The sequence below is a fragment of the Polypterus senegalus genome, chromosome 8 (genome assembly GCF_016835505.1).
Source record: "Polypterus senegalus isolate Bchr_013 chromosome 8, ASM1683550v1, whole genome shotgun sequence".
Lineage (NCBI taxonomy): Eukaryota > Metazoa > Chordata > Cladistia > Polypteriformes > Polypteridae > Polypterus > Polypterus senegalus.
In genome coordinates, this window is record NC_053161.1 from 56,035,089 (window position 1) to 56,054,429 (window position 19,341).

Here is a 19,341-nt window from a genome sequence, read left to right on the forward strand (position 1 = left end):
TATATAAATGTAAATAATAATAATAAATTATTATTACTATTGTTGTTGTTGTTGTTGTTTTGTTGTTATTATTGTTATTATTATTAAAAACAACAACACAGAAACCATCTGTATAATCACGTTGCATCTGGGGATGAGGTTTTTCTGCCTTCTGCAGATAGGAGTAGGAGATCTTTGGTAATAGTAAACATTTGCAAATTTATATAGGCTATCTGAGAGTTGGTTAACCATTTACTCTGATTTCCAGAGTTTGTTTGTGGTCTAGTCACCAGTACCCACCTGTTTGGAGACAACAAATATTGTTATAGTGCAGTCTACAATTATGTGCATGAATGAGCAACCATACTACCCGCACTTCAGAACAGGTCATCCTCCTGAAGCTAAGCATGTTTAAGCCAAGCCAGTACTTGGAAGGGAGACCATCTTGGAAAAGCTTGGGTTGCTGCTGGAAAAGGTGTTGGAGAGGCCAGCAGAGGATGCTTACCATGTTGTCTGTTTGAGGATCCCAATGCCCCAGTGCAGTGACAAAGCCAAACTACTGTAAAAAAAAATGTCGCTGTCCTTCAGATGAGGCATAAAACCAAGGTCCTGACACTTTGTGAACATAAAATATCTTTGAACATACTTCATAAAGAGTAGAGTGTATCCCGATGTCCAGGCTTAATTGCCCACCTCAAGTTAGTCATTCCGGCCCCTTAATCATCCCCTGTCTCTAATTGGCGCTCTCTCTCACCACTTCAACAGCTAACATCTAATGTGTGGTGAGTGTACTTGCACAATAATGGCTGCCATTGCATCATCTAGGTGGGTGCTACACATTGGTGGCGGTTGAAGTAGCTTTCCCCCCTCTATGTAAGGCACTTTGAGTGTAACTAATTTATTATTAATTACTTAATTACCAGGATGTGGCACACACTGAAGTAACTATAAGTAACTTTTAAATGCTGGTCATGACTCAAACAAAATTCTGCTAAATTTGGTTTGCCAAAATTACAAACAGATCAACCATTCATATAGCACTAGCACTAACACTCCTGGACACACAGAACATACACATGGTAGTATTGTTCATTGACTTTTCTTTATTCTTTATTTAGCACCATTAACCCACAAAGGTCACTCACAAAAGCTCTGGGCCCTAATACAAAACTCCACCAGTTCAGTAAATGGATGAATGAATGAATAAAGAAACTCAAAGAGTCAAGAGTCAAAAATAGAGAATAAAAATCAGCACACAATAACAGAAATTCAGAGAAAGCAGTTATGTTCCTAAAGCTCAACAAAGAGAGAGTTCAAACTGAAGAAAATTTAAATCTTACCCAGTTTACAATTCCAAATTGCGTCCAGAAAATAATTTAAAAGTGCATGCTTCATACATGAAGAATAATTTTGCTAAACAGAACAAACCTATTTTTATGAGACACAGATAACACCTACAATGGATGGCCAGCAGCTCAACCCGGCCGGGACACCTCTGGAATAGAAGAATGGAGGAAGGCAGCTACTTGTCGACACTGCTTCCCCCAAGACACTAGATGGCAGCTTCTCTGGAGTGCAGTGGTACCCCGGATTCCCGCAAGGCACTATGGGACATGGTGTTCGGATACACAGCCCTGCTGGGTGCCGTGGGTGCCACCAGGAGGAGCTGTCAAAGGACCTGGTGATATATTCTTTCAGTATAGTCCGGGCTGAAGAAAATCCCTGTTCTGTATTAGGGTCAAGGACTATATAAAGGACTAGTGGAAACCCAGCAGGAGAGCCAGAGTTGGGAGGGAGTGTGACAGAGCTGCTGGGAGGAGAGGAGGAAAAGTATTGTGTTTATTTATTATTGTATTACCTCTCTGCCGTGGCTACGTTGCTTTGGAGGCACTGCAGAGGGAAAAAAGAATATATATATAAAGAAGTGACAGCGACCTCTAGTGTCACAAACCGCATATGAAACCATCCGTTTACTGAACATGTTTCCATCTATAGGGTCAATGGACGCCTCTACCTATTCCAGTGGTGTAGGACACTAAGGAGGATCCATCCCAGAGATCGGAATCCATTAATTTGCAGGACACATTTAGGACATATTCACATTGAGCTCATTTAGACACACACATCTTCAGAGTGTTATGGGGGAACAAGAATATAATAAAAAAACACACAGGAACATGGCAGGACACCATCACTTGGAATCACACAGCCAGTGACTGAGTTGGGACTGCATACCAAGGAGGCAGCAATAATCATTGCACCAATATTGCACCCCTTGTATTCCACCATAAAATCAACTTCCTGTTACTTGCACAGTCTTCCCACAGGCCAAGTAAACTCAACATAAACAGCACTTGCCATTGTTCAGTGTCACAGTAGATAACCAGCAAAAGTAGACGCATCATTTATGGCAGTCTGCATTGTTCTAATCTAAGTGAATCAGGTGCTCAAATGCAAATGTTTACTAGAAAATATAAATAACAAATGACTATTTAATTCTGGGCTATGAATGACATCAGTGTTTAAAAAGTATAGATTACATATATGAGCTCTATTTGGAAAACAATTTAAATTCTAAGGTCAGGTTCAGAAAAAAAAGGTGCTCTGTGAAAGCACAGTTAAACGGCTGCAGCAATATTGCCTCTGGCCGCTGCTGCACACTTGATGTCAAAGGAAAAATGAAAGAGCAAACAAAGCCTGTTGAATTTTTAAAAATCTGGGCAGTTATAGCAAAATACTTTTTTTTCAGTCCTGTGTCTTATTCATTATGGTACAGGAGAAATACCTGAGTTCTAGGAATGACACATGATCTGCAGTGCACAAGGTCAAGTTTTTGGCAAGGAACAGAACTTTTTATTGTGGACATTAGTCAGGTCCTCCTTAACATTATACAAAAAAAAATGGCATTAGGTGTAATGTCATGTCAGTTTCTAACCCGCTTTTCCTGAACAGGGGTCGTGGGTGGGTGCAATGTGTGGTGGTACACAAACATTTTTGAGGGGAAAGAGAAAATGTGCCATAGATTGGTGACTACAAAATGACCTGGTGGGAGGGATGGTGGGTGTGTGCATGAGTGGGCCTTGCAATGGACTGGCATCCATCCACTGTTGATCGCTATCTTGCTCACCATACATCACAGATGGTCCCCAGTCCTCATGACCGTGAACTGCATAAAGCAGGTTAAAAAAAATGGAAGAATGTACTCTTATTCCATCCATCTTCCTATCCTGCATATCAGTCCATCGCAGGGCCACCCACTAGGACTAGATAGATAGATAGATAGATAGATACTTTGACTAATTTAACAACGTGCCAATCCACTTAACCTGCATGTTTTTGGACCGTAGGAGGAAACTGGAGCACCAGAAGGAAAATCCCATGTAGACATGGGGAGAACATGCAAACTCCATGCAGGGAAGGTTGTACTTTTATTTTAGCATGTAATAAAATAATATTTTTATGTCATTTATTACCGGAATATGCTGTACTGCTTTGATATCACTGGCCAATAAATCAGTCGCAAACACCCATAGAGCATTGGCTGGTAACAGCAACCTGTCTAAAACAGACTGAAACCTATCCCAGTTAAAAACATCAGAAAGCACTGAGCAAACCTCTTCAAGCATTCATTGGACATGCCGACACTGGCTGCTTTTCAATGTATTACAAGTAGTATTGATTTTAGGTAGCATAGCAGCAAAGGCATTAAGATGCCATTTGTTGCCATTTGCCACGTGTTTGTACATGTGGTTATATAAGACGATTAGTGAACTGAGCAAGAGAATTCAGCATATCAACAATTTAGGGTTTCTTAGGGTAAGATTGACATATTAGCAGGACATCATAATGAGAAAAGCTGGGGGCTTCGACTTTCACTTTCTTGTTCCTGTTGACAGCTACAGTACAACCACATAAACACATCAACTGTATCCCTCTTGTTATTAATAGTTTTCAGTAAAGAGTTGTTACAGGTGAAAACAACTACAAAGTCACATGAGCTGCCTGACCATTTTTGAGATGAATATGAGAGATATCTAACGGTAATTAAAGAGATTTTGGGGAGGATTTAAAAAAAAATGTATTTCAATCAACATAACTGTATTTTTTCCCTCAAGTCTGTAATTGGCTGCTGACGATGATTCAGTGTAATTACAGCTTCAGGGTTCTGAACACAAACCAATAAAATATTACCATTAAACCATGACAACTAGCAGTTAATTCCCCATCCTACACAAAGCTATTTTATTCCTTTCTCAGGCTTACTTAGTCAGTGCATATCTGCGGTGATACATCATCATGGCTATCTATATCTGCTACTTTATTATAGCATTGCAAATAATGCATTACTCACAACCCAAGACTGGCCAAATACCAGTGCATTTCATTTTCAGACCCACATTATCACTAATACTCATTTACAACATTAAACCGGCTTACAAAATCTCAATGAAAAGTACTTTTAGAGGCACCCTGAAAATTAAACACTTCAAGCACAGACTCATTTAATCTAAACAGTCAAGGTATAGTCAAGCACAATTATCAAGCCAACAGCCTGCTCAGCTTTGTGGAGTCACAAACTAATGGGGTGGAGTGGTGGCTCTTGAGGCTAAGGATCTGCGCTGGTATCCAGAAGGTTGTCGGTTTGAATCCCCGTCACTGCCAAAAGAGATCTTACCCTGCTGGGCCCTTGAGCAAGGCCCTTAACCTTCAACTGCTCCAGGGGTGCTGTACAATGGCTGACCCTGCGCTCTGACCCCAAGGGGTATGCGAAAACTAACAAATTCCTAATACAAGAAATTGTATAGGGCGAAATTAAGAACAAAAAAAAAAAATCAACATTTCCATTCACAAGTGAAAGAGCAATCCAAAAAATGAAAGCATTCTTAAAGTGTAACTTTCTTATTTCCAATCGTTTTTAATAAAACTTTATACAGCCATTCCATCAAACTATTTACAACAAGAACAACTGCACTGTGTAGTGCAGCATTAAAAACAACCCAAACACATAGTTTTTTTTGTCATTTCTTATCAAAAATGTACTGATACAGAAAGACCAATAATAATAAGAGGTTAGTGGGTAGAACAGTACAAAATATGCATTTTTAGCAGAAAGCCTCAGAATTTGAAAGATGAACTGGTAATTAAAATACTTTTTTAAAAGCAATGTAATGCATAATTTGTCAAAAGTTAAGAGAACCCATTAGGTACAGTCATATATATCAACTAATTATGAGTAATCGGGGAATTAAAAATAACTGTTGACACGTTTATTTGCTTTTGCAAGTGACACTCAAAACAGAAGTGCATGAAGGAAATTCCAGGGAGCCAAAAACAGACAAGATGATGGTCATCTTCTATTGTATAACAAATAAACATAGTAAACCTTATGGAAAGAGGAGATGTCAGATAAATTAGAAACTTCACATAATGAAAAGGAATCAAGCTTAAATCAACATAATGTTTCAATTAAAAAAATGTAAAAACTGCAGAATACAGACTGTTTAAATTTTCGTTCAGTGTATTATAGGTCTTTGAAGTAAACTTACAGAGACTAATATCATTAAAGTACATTTCTTCACAAAAATCATTGCATTAATTATGAAATGTAAATTGTGTTATCATTTCCTGCGTTTACTTGAATCTACATGCAAAAGGAATTTATGTGTACATTAGCAGGATGTACAAGTTGTAAGTCAAATTGCAATGCTGTGCTATACCCAGCTAGCACACTGCACTTGGCCTGGTCCAGGCTGTGCTCTGCCACTACTGGCATCGATCCGGCTTGGGGCACATTTGCTAGCCCGCATCTGCCCTGAACTCAGATTAAAAAAGGCTAGGTCATTTCCAGCCCATACATGGTACATTACATCTGGCCAGAATAAGCACATGGTGCAGTTATGGCGTGTCGCATCTGGGACGATTTTGTTTTAGAATTAACAGTTTAGTACAAATTCAGGAGGACACATTTAAGCCAAGTCTCTGCTATTAGCACACCAGCTGCCTTGCTGGTGGTTCAGTCAGCATGTTGCAAATGCACTGAGTCTAGAATAGAACAGAAATTGCCTGGCTAACCTCCCAGTTAAATGCACTAAGATCGCGCTTGGGCAGACTTCTCCGTGTCATATCCTAATTGGTTGGACTGAAGCATTTTTGCTGCCCTAGCTGAAGCTGTAAATACATGTAATAAATGTCCTAATTAGTTGAATTTAATTAGAATAAAAAAGAAAGGTAAAATATTATAATTATTGTTAATTCAACTACTTAAGTAACAGTTAAACTAATCAACTGTGAAAAGTCCTTTAAATAAACATAAAAATACAATGAAATTAAAAATACTTGTCACGATATTATGCTTTCATTCAATACTGCTTTACTCTTACAATAACACATTCCTTCGGTATGTTCTCCAGGTACTTTTTACTTCATCTAACAGCCAGCATAATTTGAATGACAGAAACCGAAACTCTACTGGTTGACAATTGGATTCTGGGAACTGTAGTGCCAAGCTTTGACTATAAGTCAAATGCAATTATTCACCAATGCATACATTTCCCAAGATACCTAGCATGTCCGTCCTCTTGAATGATCATGGCACAAAAAGTTGCACGAAGTCCATTGCTGGAACTAATGTTGCAAAAATGAAAGCTGCTTCATTTGATTTTTTTTTTTGAAGAATGCTCTTTGGATTTTGGGGAAATTGCATACATAAACTGTGCAAACAAAGAATTACTGAACAACCAAAAAAAAGCAATTTTCAATGCACTCTCAAGTTCAGTGGCCTATCAGAAGATGACTGGATATATTCCCTTTGATTTAGTGGTAAGCACCCTAACATAACAATTTCATCTGTTACTGTATCAGCACCAAAGTACAATGTCTTCACACTATCTAGACAGGCTTGGGGAAAGCATTCATGTCAATATACGAAAAGTAATCACCCCCATCGCATGCAATGTAGTTTTTTTAATTAGACACAAATCGGCTGCTGACATTGTGTATAAAAGTGGGGTTCATGGTGTAAAAAAACTCGATCTGCTAATTAACTGCTGTTAACATGTTCGATTAACATGTTAAAAATTTCTGTAATTACAATTTTTAACACAATTCCAAGATACTGTTCATTAATTTAATCCGGTTTCTTTGACTGCATTTCACACATAATAAAACAGCAACAAAGGAACCCAAATCAATTAATGGTAGTAGTGGGTCACCGAGGCTTTCCAATGTCGTTTCTTGATATTGAACTTCATTCACGCTCATCAGTAGGGTTGCCACTGTCTTTTATTATAGAGGATTGTCCCGAATTGGAACATAAAATGCTACATACAGTATTGAATCAATAAAAGACACGATTTGTCTCCTGTATTTTCATACACATCTTTCATACTTATACTTGCTCTTCAAAGTGCAGTGAATAACATAAGAACAAATAAAATCAAACTGGTTTTACAAGCGGAGTGAATGTGTTTCATTTTCCAGTCGGCTAATATTGAATTTAAACAAGCTCTGTGTGCCGAATAAGATTGTGTGTAGGAGCCATCCTTTCCATTATGCTGCATTTGCATATTAATGGTAAAAAAAAAAAACAGTCACATCACACAGAATTGCAGGGCATCCAAAACAATATGCTTCACAAAGTGATATCTGCAAATACAAGTCTAACTGTGAAACGTAAAAGGCTTTCGAGGTATAGATCTGAGTGGGAAACAGAATGTTAGTTGGTCAGTCCTGTCCCTAACGATAAATACACTTGTCTTCAAGCTTTTTCATTCACTCATGGAGGGATATCTGACCTGAAACAGTATGGTGCAGGTACTATCCATGTCTGAGTAGCTAAAGAGCAGATGACAAAAAGTGGAATTGCTCGATTCCGTATACCTCACTCATACTTACCCCAATGAATACGTGGCGTGTTGTTTAATTAATTTAATGTTACCTACAGCAGCCTACGTTAGCGCCTCCACTAACCAATAAAACTAGGGAACAATCAGTGCAAATTGATCATGCTAAAGGGTTGAAGATTAAGATAGTCAAGACTTATTTTAGGTTTACTACTACGTATACATTTATTTGCTTAGCAGACACTTTTATCTAAAACATCTTACAAAGGAGGTAAACATAATCGTGTAACATCAACCTAGGGACTTTTTTGAACATGTGTTCATAGCAGGACAGGGTGAAGTGAAGATCTATAAAACAAGCATAACAAAAAATATCAATTGACCATATGAGAGATATCCATAGAGCAAAAAACATTCATTAACAATTTGACAGATATTCACAGAACGGTACGGTTTTCAATCACTTTTTAAACACATTGAGGGAAGTCAGCAGTTCAGATGGACGCAGGCAGCTCGTTCCACTAACTAGGAGCTACATATGAAAAGATTCTAGATTAAGACTTGATACTACACAGAGGTGGCATCACCAGATGCTGGCAGACCTGAGCTGGTGAAAAGGACCTCACCAATGTCTCCATATACACAGGTTCTGACCCACTGACAACTCTGTAGGCAAGCATCAAGAACCTGAACCTAATGCATGCCTCTACAAGGAGCCAATGTAGCCACCTGAAGAGAGGAGTGACATGCATTTATCTCAATTGGCTGAATACAAGACATGGATTTTGGACCAACTTCAGTGGCTAGATGGTACACACAGGTCCTACTGCTAGTGGCGAGTTGTAGTAATCCAGACGTGACAAGGCTGAACCCTGGACCAGTGCTGTATAATCAATCAAGTTTTTGCGGGTGTCATACAGATTCATAAATAACACATTCTCTGACAAAGTGCAATTTTAAACGCCTAAATAAATAGCCCTATTATATACATACTTAGAAGTTTTTTTCAGTCTCTTCTTTGCTATTTGAAAGCCTAATCTATGCACATTTTCAATCACTTAATGACTCATCCTCCCCAGGTAAAAGCTATGGAGTTGACGCATGCGTATCACACAGTTAAGCACAACCTGAGCTATTAACAGTGCTAATTGTGAACAAAAGATGTTCCAGGATTTTATGTTCCTGCTTTTTAAATACTTAATTATTTATGTAATTGTTAGTATTTTTGGTATATTGTCTTGTAATATAGCAGTACAAAACATATACATTGGTTTTCCCAAATATTATAATAGCGGTCCAGGGGGTATCGTTGGTAGTTGTTGGACATTGTTTCTGTTACACAAACATACTCAAACTACTTGGAATAATTTTATATACATAGGCAAATGTTTATTAAAACTGTTTTGTTTTATAAATTAATCACTGAGTTATTTCTGCTTTATACAATAATATTAACATGCCTGAGGAAAATACAATACATTCCAATTAATATGCAGTTAATTCTGATTAAAAATTTCAATCACAACTAAAACTCTTAATCAAACAGCCGCCCTAATAAAAACCTGTCATATGTGGACTACTTTTTTATTTTACATTTTATTATAGGTGCATTGATTTAAGAGATGACCTAATAATCACAAAAAAATCACAATTACGATACATCAATAAGTGACAAAAATTTATGAAGTAGCAGTGGCTTTTTCACGTTTTTTAATATTATTTTTTAATAGGTGTTATTTACTCTTTTACTTAATAACATTTTAAAATGTTTTCCCCTTCTTATTTATAGCATTCCCAACAAAGCAGTTTATTTCACAAGTTACCAAATACAGCACTTCAAAATAAATTGAGAAATACTGGAGAATAATGAACAAATAAAAGAAGAAATCATACAACAACATAAACTACTTAGGGAACAAAAACATTAAAGTAAATTAGTGATCATTTGTCCTTCAGGTTTTAATAACTGTTAAATCCAAATGTATTTCCATTTTTATTTATCTTCTCATGTATTTCCATTTTTATTTATATTCTTATCACTTTATTTTATTCTATCATTTATGTTGTTTATATAGTGTCACTAATGGTGGTCCATCCCCCACTTGAATAATGTGATGCTGAAATTTAACAATCCGGACAGTTTGATGGTACCTATAATATGCCCCATGTATTTTCCACTAGACACACTTGTTAGCACACTAGTTTATCACTACACCAGTGTTCATTGAATAGTACGCGTTTTATATTTATTTATTGTTTGCTTCAACATTTTTTTTTTTATTCTTCTTGGATTATCTGCTGTAGTTAATAAATAACTGATATAAATAACTTTAGTGAACTGGATTATGCTTTTTAAGTCAAAAAAAAGCATGTTAATTGCTCTTAAGACCTCTTGGAAATAATGACAAAACTGTTACAAAGGTAAAACTCAGAGGATTTTTTTTAGAAGTCAAAGAAAACAAGATGAGACTACAAACCACAAAATGATTCCCTTTCAGCCTAGAGGAAGCAGTTACTGTACTACACACTTAAATTGTATCATGTTTTACAAGTATTTTATTTTGATATCTCAGTTACCGTATATACTAGCTTTTAAGTTGGGGTTTAATTTTAATGTATAATTTCTTGTATTTTATAATGTCGCTCATATAAGTCAAATGTGGAAAACTCACGCTATTGGTCCAAGAGATTATGATATGCTAACACCCACCTGTGAGTAACCACGGAGCACAGTGCCTTTTTTTCCTATGTGGGTACGGCAATACACTGTATCAGCGTGTGCTCCTAACCTCTCTCTCTCTCTCTCTGTCTCTCTCTGTTGTGCCTACTTGACCACACGGTTATACCCATACAATTCCTAAGCAACATTTGCACTGATTTGTGTTTTTTGTATCTCACATCCTCATACAATACACTTTTATTATAAGAGCATCCCTTATCTACGATGAAGTGTTCAATCAGAAGAAAATGTGAACCTGGTTTTAAATTAAACATCATTGAAGTAGTGAAAGAAATTGGTAACTGCGCTGCTGCAACAAAATTCGATGCGTCTGAGAAACTGATGCGAAACTGGAGGAGGCAAGAAGATGTAAAAAAATAAATAAATAAATAAATTAAGTGTTGCACTTTTGAACAGGGCGGCATGGTGGTGCAGTGGGTAGCGCTGCTGCCTCGCAGTTAGGACACCCGGGTTCGCTTTCCGGGTCCTCCCTGCGTGGAGTTTGCATGTTCTCCCCGTGTCTGCGTGGGTTTTCTCCTGGGTACTCTGGTTTCCCCTCACAGTCCGAAGACATGCAGGTTAGGTGCACTGGCGATCCTAAATTGTCCCTTGTATGTGTGCGCTTGGTGTGTGTGTTTGTGTGTGCCCTGCGGTGGGCTGGCGCCCTGCCCAGGGTTTGTTTTCTGCCTTGCGCCCTGTGTTGGCTGGGATTGGCTCCAGCAGACCCCCGTGACCCTGTAGTTAGGATATAGCGGGTTGCATAATGGATGGTTGGATGGATTTCTGAACGGGCGCATAAGTCGGGGTCTGATTTTATGATCAATGTTTCGGGTTTCAAGACCTGATTTATATGCGAGTATATACGGTAAATACACCAGGACTGTTACAAGAAAGATGTCTTCTAAACCATATTAAAAAGTAACAATGAAATAAAAATACAGAAAGGAAGAATAATCCCACATATTACAAAATCTAAAGCAAAACAAAGAGGGACAACCATGATTTTAGGTCTGTTAGATATGAAGAAATTATGGAGTTCTGCAATGATCTCCTTACCTTCTGAGAAAAAAAAAAACTGGGATCTCAAACAAAATGTCATACAAAATTTGGACACATGTACTTCACTTTTTAATCTAACAGCATATCCTGTTAGGGTTCACAGGTCCTTTTGAGTATTTTCCATCAGTCTCTTAAAGTAACAGGTTTACTGTTACTGAGAAACTAAAGTAAGACAGATACTGACCACATTTTCAAGGCAAACAAATAAAAGAAAAAAAAATCAGGTTAGTTGCTGTGGAACAATGTACTGTATAATTAAAAAATGATAATGCTCATACTGCAATGAACATAACCTGGTACTCCATGAGGTACAGCTAAACCATGTCCTTGTTACTGGAGTGCAGTTGAATTGCTAGTCATTTTCAAATGTCATATTACTAGACTGACTAGAGATAGTCTTGGGTATCAACAATGAAAGTATAGTCATCCCCTGGAGCACCAACATTCTAGGACCACCTCTGTGGCTTCCATCCTGCTGTTCACCACCAACTAGGACAACCAGTGAAGAGCTCAGTGACTTGAGTACCACAAGTGAAAATAGATCTAAATGGAAGAATTATGAGCTACAAATGTTACTTTTGTTTTATTTTGCTGTGAAGTATACATGTTTTACTCAACATATTATTTGTTAAAACTAATCATACTTGTTTATTTTAATATCAGTTTTCAGTGACTGAAAATTTAAGAGCTAACGAATTATCTGCAAGGAGATTCACAAGTGATGTCCCTCCACAGGCTGTATGATCAATCAGTCTTAGTTCAGTATTCTTTGGGATAGGAGCTGGTGATCACAGGCACAAGACCAACCAAAAGCATCAAAAGAACTGTTTGATGTTGAACATGGAAGAAAAAATTGTTGGTATGTGTCACTATACATTTGTTTCTAAGCATTGGATATAAACATTATAGCAAATAAGGCAATAACTGGTGAAAGAAAAAACTTATGTAGGTTGTGATCGAAATTTAACATTTTATTAAAGAAAGAGACGTCCTCTAACAGGACAATTCAGTAATCAGACAGGAGAAAAGCTGTTCATTGTATCTTTTAATTACTCCTCGGCAAAATGCCATGGAGGGAGTATTCTTCAGAAGCAGTCTGTTACAGCATGGTCAGAATGATCAGAATGGTCCAAGAAACAAAGGCTAGAGGTCCATTTTATAAACTGTTGAATTTACATCCAGTGTCAATCAATGCCTACATTTTACTCTGGTTGGTCCATTGGTTTACACCCTAATGATTTATATAAAATAAAAGTCTATTATATTATATTTTGGTTCTTCTTATACCTTTTGAGATGAGCCACCACCCTTGAAATTTCTGTGTATATAACAATTGTCCATTCTAGTTTATAAGACATCTGCTGATTTCTTAGTCAGTACATTTTGTATATTACACCAACCTTTCTTCTGGTACATTCTTTATTTACTTGACCATCTCAGTATTTTTCCTAAACCAAATTTTATATTTCAGTGTACATTGTGTTGTTCACTTGATCTTTATCTCATTTCCGACATTTATTAGCTATGTTTCCCTAAAATATTCTTCCACAAGGTTCACGGTATGTCCCAGTTTGCCATATTCTACAATACTAAGATCCTTGCTCTTTTGTATTTGCTCACGCCTTCACACCAGCTAACCTAAACATGTTAGTCCACCAAACTTACTGATGCTATGATCAACATTACCTGAAACTGCTAAGATTTGAATTACGGGTATTTTGTTTGTTAGCATTTTATTCTTTGACTTTCAGCATCTTCCACCTATGCCTTTCATATCTGCAGAAGCGTCTTTTCATTTGTCAACAGCTTTAAATGACTTGCATGCTTTCTAACATCCATATATTAAATATATATATATATTCTATTTTGAAAGAATGAAATATAATGAAACATAATTAACAGAATAATATCACTTTATTCATTAGTCCAGAAATGGGAATCTTCTGTTCAGCAAACTATAAATCTGCCAATCCGCTTACTGCCGTGCTCTTTATTCTCACAGGTCTGCACCTCGCATTCCCAGGGGAAACTTCTGAATTCTCACATGGACACAACACAACAGCAGGCAAGATTCGGAGTAAGCAGCTGGCAGAGTCACATGTTCGGGGTGTCATTGTTACCTACCTAATTCTAAATATACTTATTGGGATAATTTAGAACATGTTATACTATTTTTTTATTATGATTTTCTTTGAATGAACTTTAGGAAACTACCCTTTAAGACATGTACCACTAAAAGTGTTTGACCAGTAAATAATGAGATTTGTTTAACTTTCTATTGACATTTAATAATAGATGCCACATGTTTCAGTAGAAATTACCTTTCAATTAGTATTTGATAATCACAACCTTATCACTTACATAACCTATTTTGTACTGGAGATTGCAAAACAAATGTTGCAAAATTAAAAATGTAAACAACTTTGTAGAGCAAAATTTTGAAAAAGGTTTTTGACCGTCCATATTATTGTAAAGTTATTTTGGATATACAATAAATATTTTCTGATTTTGAAAGACCTGCTGTTTTCTCTTCTCTTGAAACGTAGTGCAACATTTTCTAGTTGTGTAGTATTTGAATGGTGCACGACTACAGAACCATCGTAAAAGTTCCAAATGAAAAAGGCAACCATTGTTTGTCTGACGTGGTCCATATTATAGACTGTACCACATTATAAATGCAGATGGTGCCATGGCATATTTGCCATTGGTACTTGTTTCAAAATCTCAGGTTATGGCCATGCCATAGTAAAATGACCTATTGGTGCCATGGTTCCTTTGCTTGTTTCATAACCTGGTGTTGCATATGTCATGCCATTACCACAGCACATTTTCTATAGGGGATGCTTAGCAAATCCCCCATTGCCATTCTTACACAAATTGCTGATGTTACATGTTTACAAAACAAAAGTACATTGTTTCATGTCTATGGTTATAGCTACAGTATATCAGATGCTTGATATTGTCAGTCTAGCTGAAAAATACTCTGGCACCTAAAGTGAGAATTCTGTGAAGACCTGAAGCCATTTCTTCATTGCACTCCAATTTAATCAACTCTTTCCAACTGAAGGTGGCTGTTGCTTATTCTGATTTAAGTCTAATTTTCTGAATTACATGTTTTTCTACACCTTCTTTCTTTGCTATATGTTAAATAAAAAAAGGATAATGGAGTGACTAGTTTTGCTCCTAAACTTGTGACCATTATTACTCACTGCTTATTAATGTATATTTTGAAACAAAAATTATACAACTCAAGCCACTATTTTTGTTTTATGCAATTATTTTACAAATAAACTCGAAATCAGTGTGGACATAATGGGATTAGACTGAAATAAATATGAATGCTGTAACGGAATGGATCACCAGAAGGAGTCGGGGCGATTCCAACATGAAGCTTAAAAAGATGCGGCGGAGCCTGGCGTTGTTGTGGCGGCGGCAACGGCGGCAGCGTTCCCAAGTCTCCGTCTGACCTGAACCATAGCCAGAGCCGTGCAGTCTTTCCAGCGGCATTCAGAACTGGCGCGATTCTGCGTGGTGTCCGGTATAAAATACCAGCGGGCAGATGACGGCGCGGTGCACCGACTGATTAGGAGCTACCTTGAAAGAACCTGCCCAGATGAGATCCGAGAGTATTTTGCTAGCTGGTTTCAGTAAGTTGCCATATTTAAGAAATTTTAGAAGACTACAGTTCAGTTTTTGATAAGTATGTTTTATCTAAAATAGAGGAAGATACACAGAAAGTTATTGTTCAAAATCGTTAATTATGTAAGTATATGCAATAGTTTTAAAATTAATTTCTTGTTTTCTTTTAATGGATAACATAGGTAAATTGCAAACTAATAGTCAACCTCTAAAACTCCAGGGTACAAAAAAAATTAATGTCTACGCATATGCAAAGGCTAATGTTTTTTGTAGACTCATTTAAATCTGATCAATAGGTGAAAACCGAAGTGCGCATATAAGTGCCTCAAACAGTATCTCGTGAAGGGAAGCACTGACAACAGCAATCCGCAGATCTTGCGCAGTTCGGGCTAATCGAGCGACACCAGAAGTGCACGGAATTCTCCTGTAGTCGCCAGCACGCTGTGCGCAGTTCCCGTTAAGCTGTTCTGTAAAGTTGACAACGCGCACTTTGTAAACAGGCATTCCTGAACACGCCTGCTTGGCGGACCTACGAAGTGTATGATTATAAAGACGTGCATTTAAGTGAGAAAAACTTAATCTAAAGTCAACAAGTGACGCGCTTTTCCCCTCGCCCTCCGTCCTCTTCTACACCCCGCAGCTCTTGTGTCGCTGTGTGCGCTGCTAGGGTTTCCCGTGTCACTAGTTAGGATTGCTCAGGCGACAGCTGACGGCTTCTACAGCGTTGCTTTTTAAAAGCCAGCACGGTCGCGGCTCATGCAGTTTGCCAGTTAAGACGCAGATGAGAGCCGCAGCAGAGGCACGTGAACGATGGCAGACTGGAGACGACGTTACCGCTTGACACCGCGCGCTCCTCAGAAGCGTGCCAAAGCAGCCGCGGTGCAGCCAGCGCGACGTGATATTTGCTCTTACGTAGCGCGGAGTTCCGTAAACTTGTATTTTGATAACAAAAGTGGGATGTTCGACAGGAAACTTTCCGTGCACGAACTTTTGAAACGTACTTTAGGCGGGCTAAACTCTCAGGGAGTCGGAGAGGCGGCAGCCTCCGCCGCCGCAGCTCACTAACTGGGTTACTTGGTAGCAATCAGCTTACCTGCAGGACACGGTGATCTCAACTTTGGTAGCAGGAATACTTGCTCGGAGAGGGTCGAAGTCTCCAATGGAAGCCATGTTCATGTAGCTGCTGTCCATCATTAGATCCTTATACGCTTCCAGTTTCAAAAAATAAAAAGCAAAAACAAAACAAAAAAATAACAGCGACGTCCTCAAAGTATTCGGTGCTTATGAGTAAAGAGCAGCTCCAAGGCGGGTGAGAGCAAGGAGGTGATGTCACTCCATAACAAACACAACGTCAGCACAGCTGGAGTGGAGAAAGGGGGCGAGGAGCCGTGGGGTGCGGGATTGAGAAGCGATGCCGCTGAATCGTGCACTGGAAACAGACGAGCAGTAGCCGCGGCAGAACTGGAGTGGTGCCGATCAGGGAGTCAGAGCTGAGTGCGCATTAGGGACGGGTCTCTGGCAAGCGTCACGAGCACCCGGGAACAGGCAAACTAAAGGATCGGCAGCGTGGTTAATGTAGAGCAGCAGAGCAGACCTGGCAGGTGAAGGAATCACAGCCGCCTGTGAAGTAATGAAGGGATACAACCTGATCACTGGAGAGGGGCATGCCAGAGGAGGGAGAGACAGCTGGGTGAGAGATTGGCCTTCCACCGAGGGAGAGGGAAATCTGAGAGGCATTCGAGTGGGAGACAGGCAGGCATCTGTGAAAAACACGCCAAACAGAGGCGACTTTGAAGGAATCACAAGTGGCCAAGCACGAGGCGAGCTGGGGAGGAATCACAAGTGAGTGAGCACAGTGGACTTGCTGTGGGCAAGACTCGAGTCATTGGTTATGGCCACCAGACACTGCCCTAGTTTTAAGAACAAGGTCCAGTTGTGGCACATGAGCGCCTTTGCTGCAAAGGCACGTTTTTGTTTCATATTTCAGCAAAAATGCATTAAATGGATGAAAACGAGGACAAAAAAAGCACCGTTACTGGGGCATTCTAATATGCTAATTCTTTAGGAAGTCCTCAGAGGGGAAACTGTATAGCATCTTACTGGTAAATGCATTACTGTGCTCTACAAGTCTCATCAGCTGCAGAGCAAAGCCAGTGTGCTGTAAAATATTAATTACAATAACGAGACATTTAGGGAACTCTGCGTTATTTCCCTCTGGTGTCAGCTACTCAGTGTGGCCATCACTAAAGCACATTTCCCTGTTCATCTCCCCCACTGTGTACATTTCAGTTTTTTCTAGTTTTAATCAGACACTAATGATTCTGAGACAACGTATTCAACTCAAAGCTTGGAAAGGTTTGCACAATTTTAAAAAGTGCACATCCTACGCATTCAGCCCATAAATAGGGCCTTCATTTTTGTCTTTAATCTTCTAAACCACCATCAGTAGAAAACCCAGCATCTGAGACAAGCAGAGGTTAGAAAGATGATGGATAGATGGATTATTCTTTGTATTTGCTTCCTGGAATGAATGTTTGTCTTGGAATAAAACCTCTTATTCACTCGGTTTTAATGAAATGTGTTAAATTTCGACAGCTTTTTTGCATTTTCATATTTTCTGGCAGTAGTTACTGTTGCTGCCAAAATAACACAATGTAAGCTCTGAGATAAAAGCAATAACCGTTTAAAATGTTCTGAGTGGCCTATTTTTGAAAACCCTGTATCCCAGCCAGCCAGCCCATGTGACACAGAATATGACCCCACCCCAGTCATGGCTTGAATAGACTTTGCCCATTTTTCTTTTCTTTTTGTGTGGTTTCTACAAATACTCCCAAATATCTGCTATATCCTAAAGACATGCACATTTGACTGACTTGACTTTAAACTGGTGATGAGAGAGAATATACTGTGATGATCTAGCTTTTATCTGATGCTGTCAGAATTCCATACGTTAGCTCAAAAATATTCAGTGTTTGCATCTTGAGCCTGGGACAGGCACTATATAAATAAAATGTATTATTATTATGATTACTAACAAGGAAAATCATAAAATGGACAGAAAAAACAGTCTAGTTTTAACTGTCATTCTATACAGAGGCCTGGCATAGCCTGCTGGACAGAATAACAAATAAAGAAATAAATACAAACTATTAGCCAGTAAAAATGTGTGGTTAAATACAAAATCAGTAACTAAAAAACATTGTAAATTAAAACATTAGAAAAACTGTGACAAGAACAGGCAATTTAGCCGAAAAAGTTCATCCATCCTATTCACCTAGAATGTCTAAAATAATATCAAGTTGAGATCTGAAGGTCTCTAAAGTCCACCTCTCCCCCACACTGCTTAGTCATTTATTCTATGTGTCTATGGTTCTTTGCATGAAGAAAAAGTTCCTAACATTAATGTAAAATCTGCCTTTCACAAGTTTGGAACTGTGCCTCCATGTTCTTCATTAAAGTAACAGTCTTAATTCCCATTATAATTTGAAAAACCCAGTCATGTCACCTCTTCATCTCTGTGTGCTTAAACTAAAAAGGTTTCATTCCTTCAATAGCTTCTGTCTCTGAGTCCTAGAATCAGCCTGGTCACTCTTCTCTGGACTTTTCTGTAGCGCTGCTATATCTTATTTTGTAATACAGAGAAGAAACTGTACACAGTACTCCGGATGGGGACTCACTAGATGTGGTGTGCTAGTTAAGCGTAACCTTCATAACTTGTACTCCACACATCATACTATACTGTATAACCTAACATCCCGTTAGCCCTTTGGATCAATTCTGTGCACAGTCTCGATGTAGATAGTGATGTCTCCATACTGATTCCAGGATCCCCGTCATAACAACAACATTTATTTATATAGCACATTTTCATACACTGTGGTGGGCTGCCGCCCTGCCCAGGGATTTGTTCCTGCCTTGACCCCTGTGTTGGCTGGGATTGGCTCCAGCAGACCCTCGTGACCCTGTGTTAGGATATAGCGGATTGGATAACGGATGGATGGATAATGACTGACTAACTGACATTTTCATACAAATAATGCAGCTCAAAGTGCTTTACATGATGAAGAAACAGAAAAAAAGACAAAATAAGAATTAAAATAAGGG

At 38.4% G+C, this 19,341-nt stretch overlaps 1 protein-coding gene across 1 annotated transcript in view; it reads right to left on the reverse strand.

Moving 5' to 3' along the window:
• Nucleotides 1-17,083, reverse strand: part of LOC120533951 (copine-8) — a 780,386-nt gene extending 763,303 nt beyond the window's left edge. Inside the window, exon 1 of the mRNA XM_039761099.1 lies at nucleotides 16,331-17,083. Coding sequence (XP_039617033.1) covers nucleotides 16,331-16,431 — 101 coding nt within the window. The 5' untranslated portion in view covers nucleotides 16,432-17,083. The remainder of the gene's footprint in view (nucleotides 1-16,330) is intronic.
• Between the last annotated feature and the right edge of the window lie 2,258 nt (nucleotides 17,084-19,341).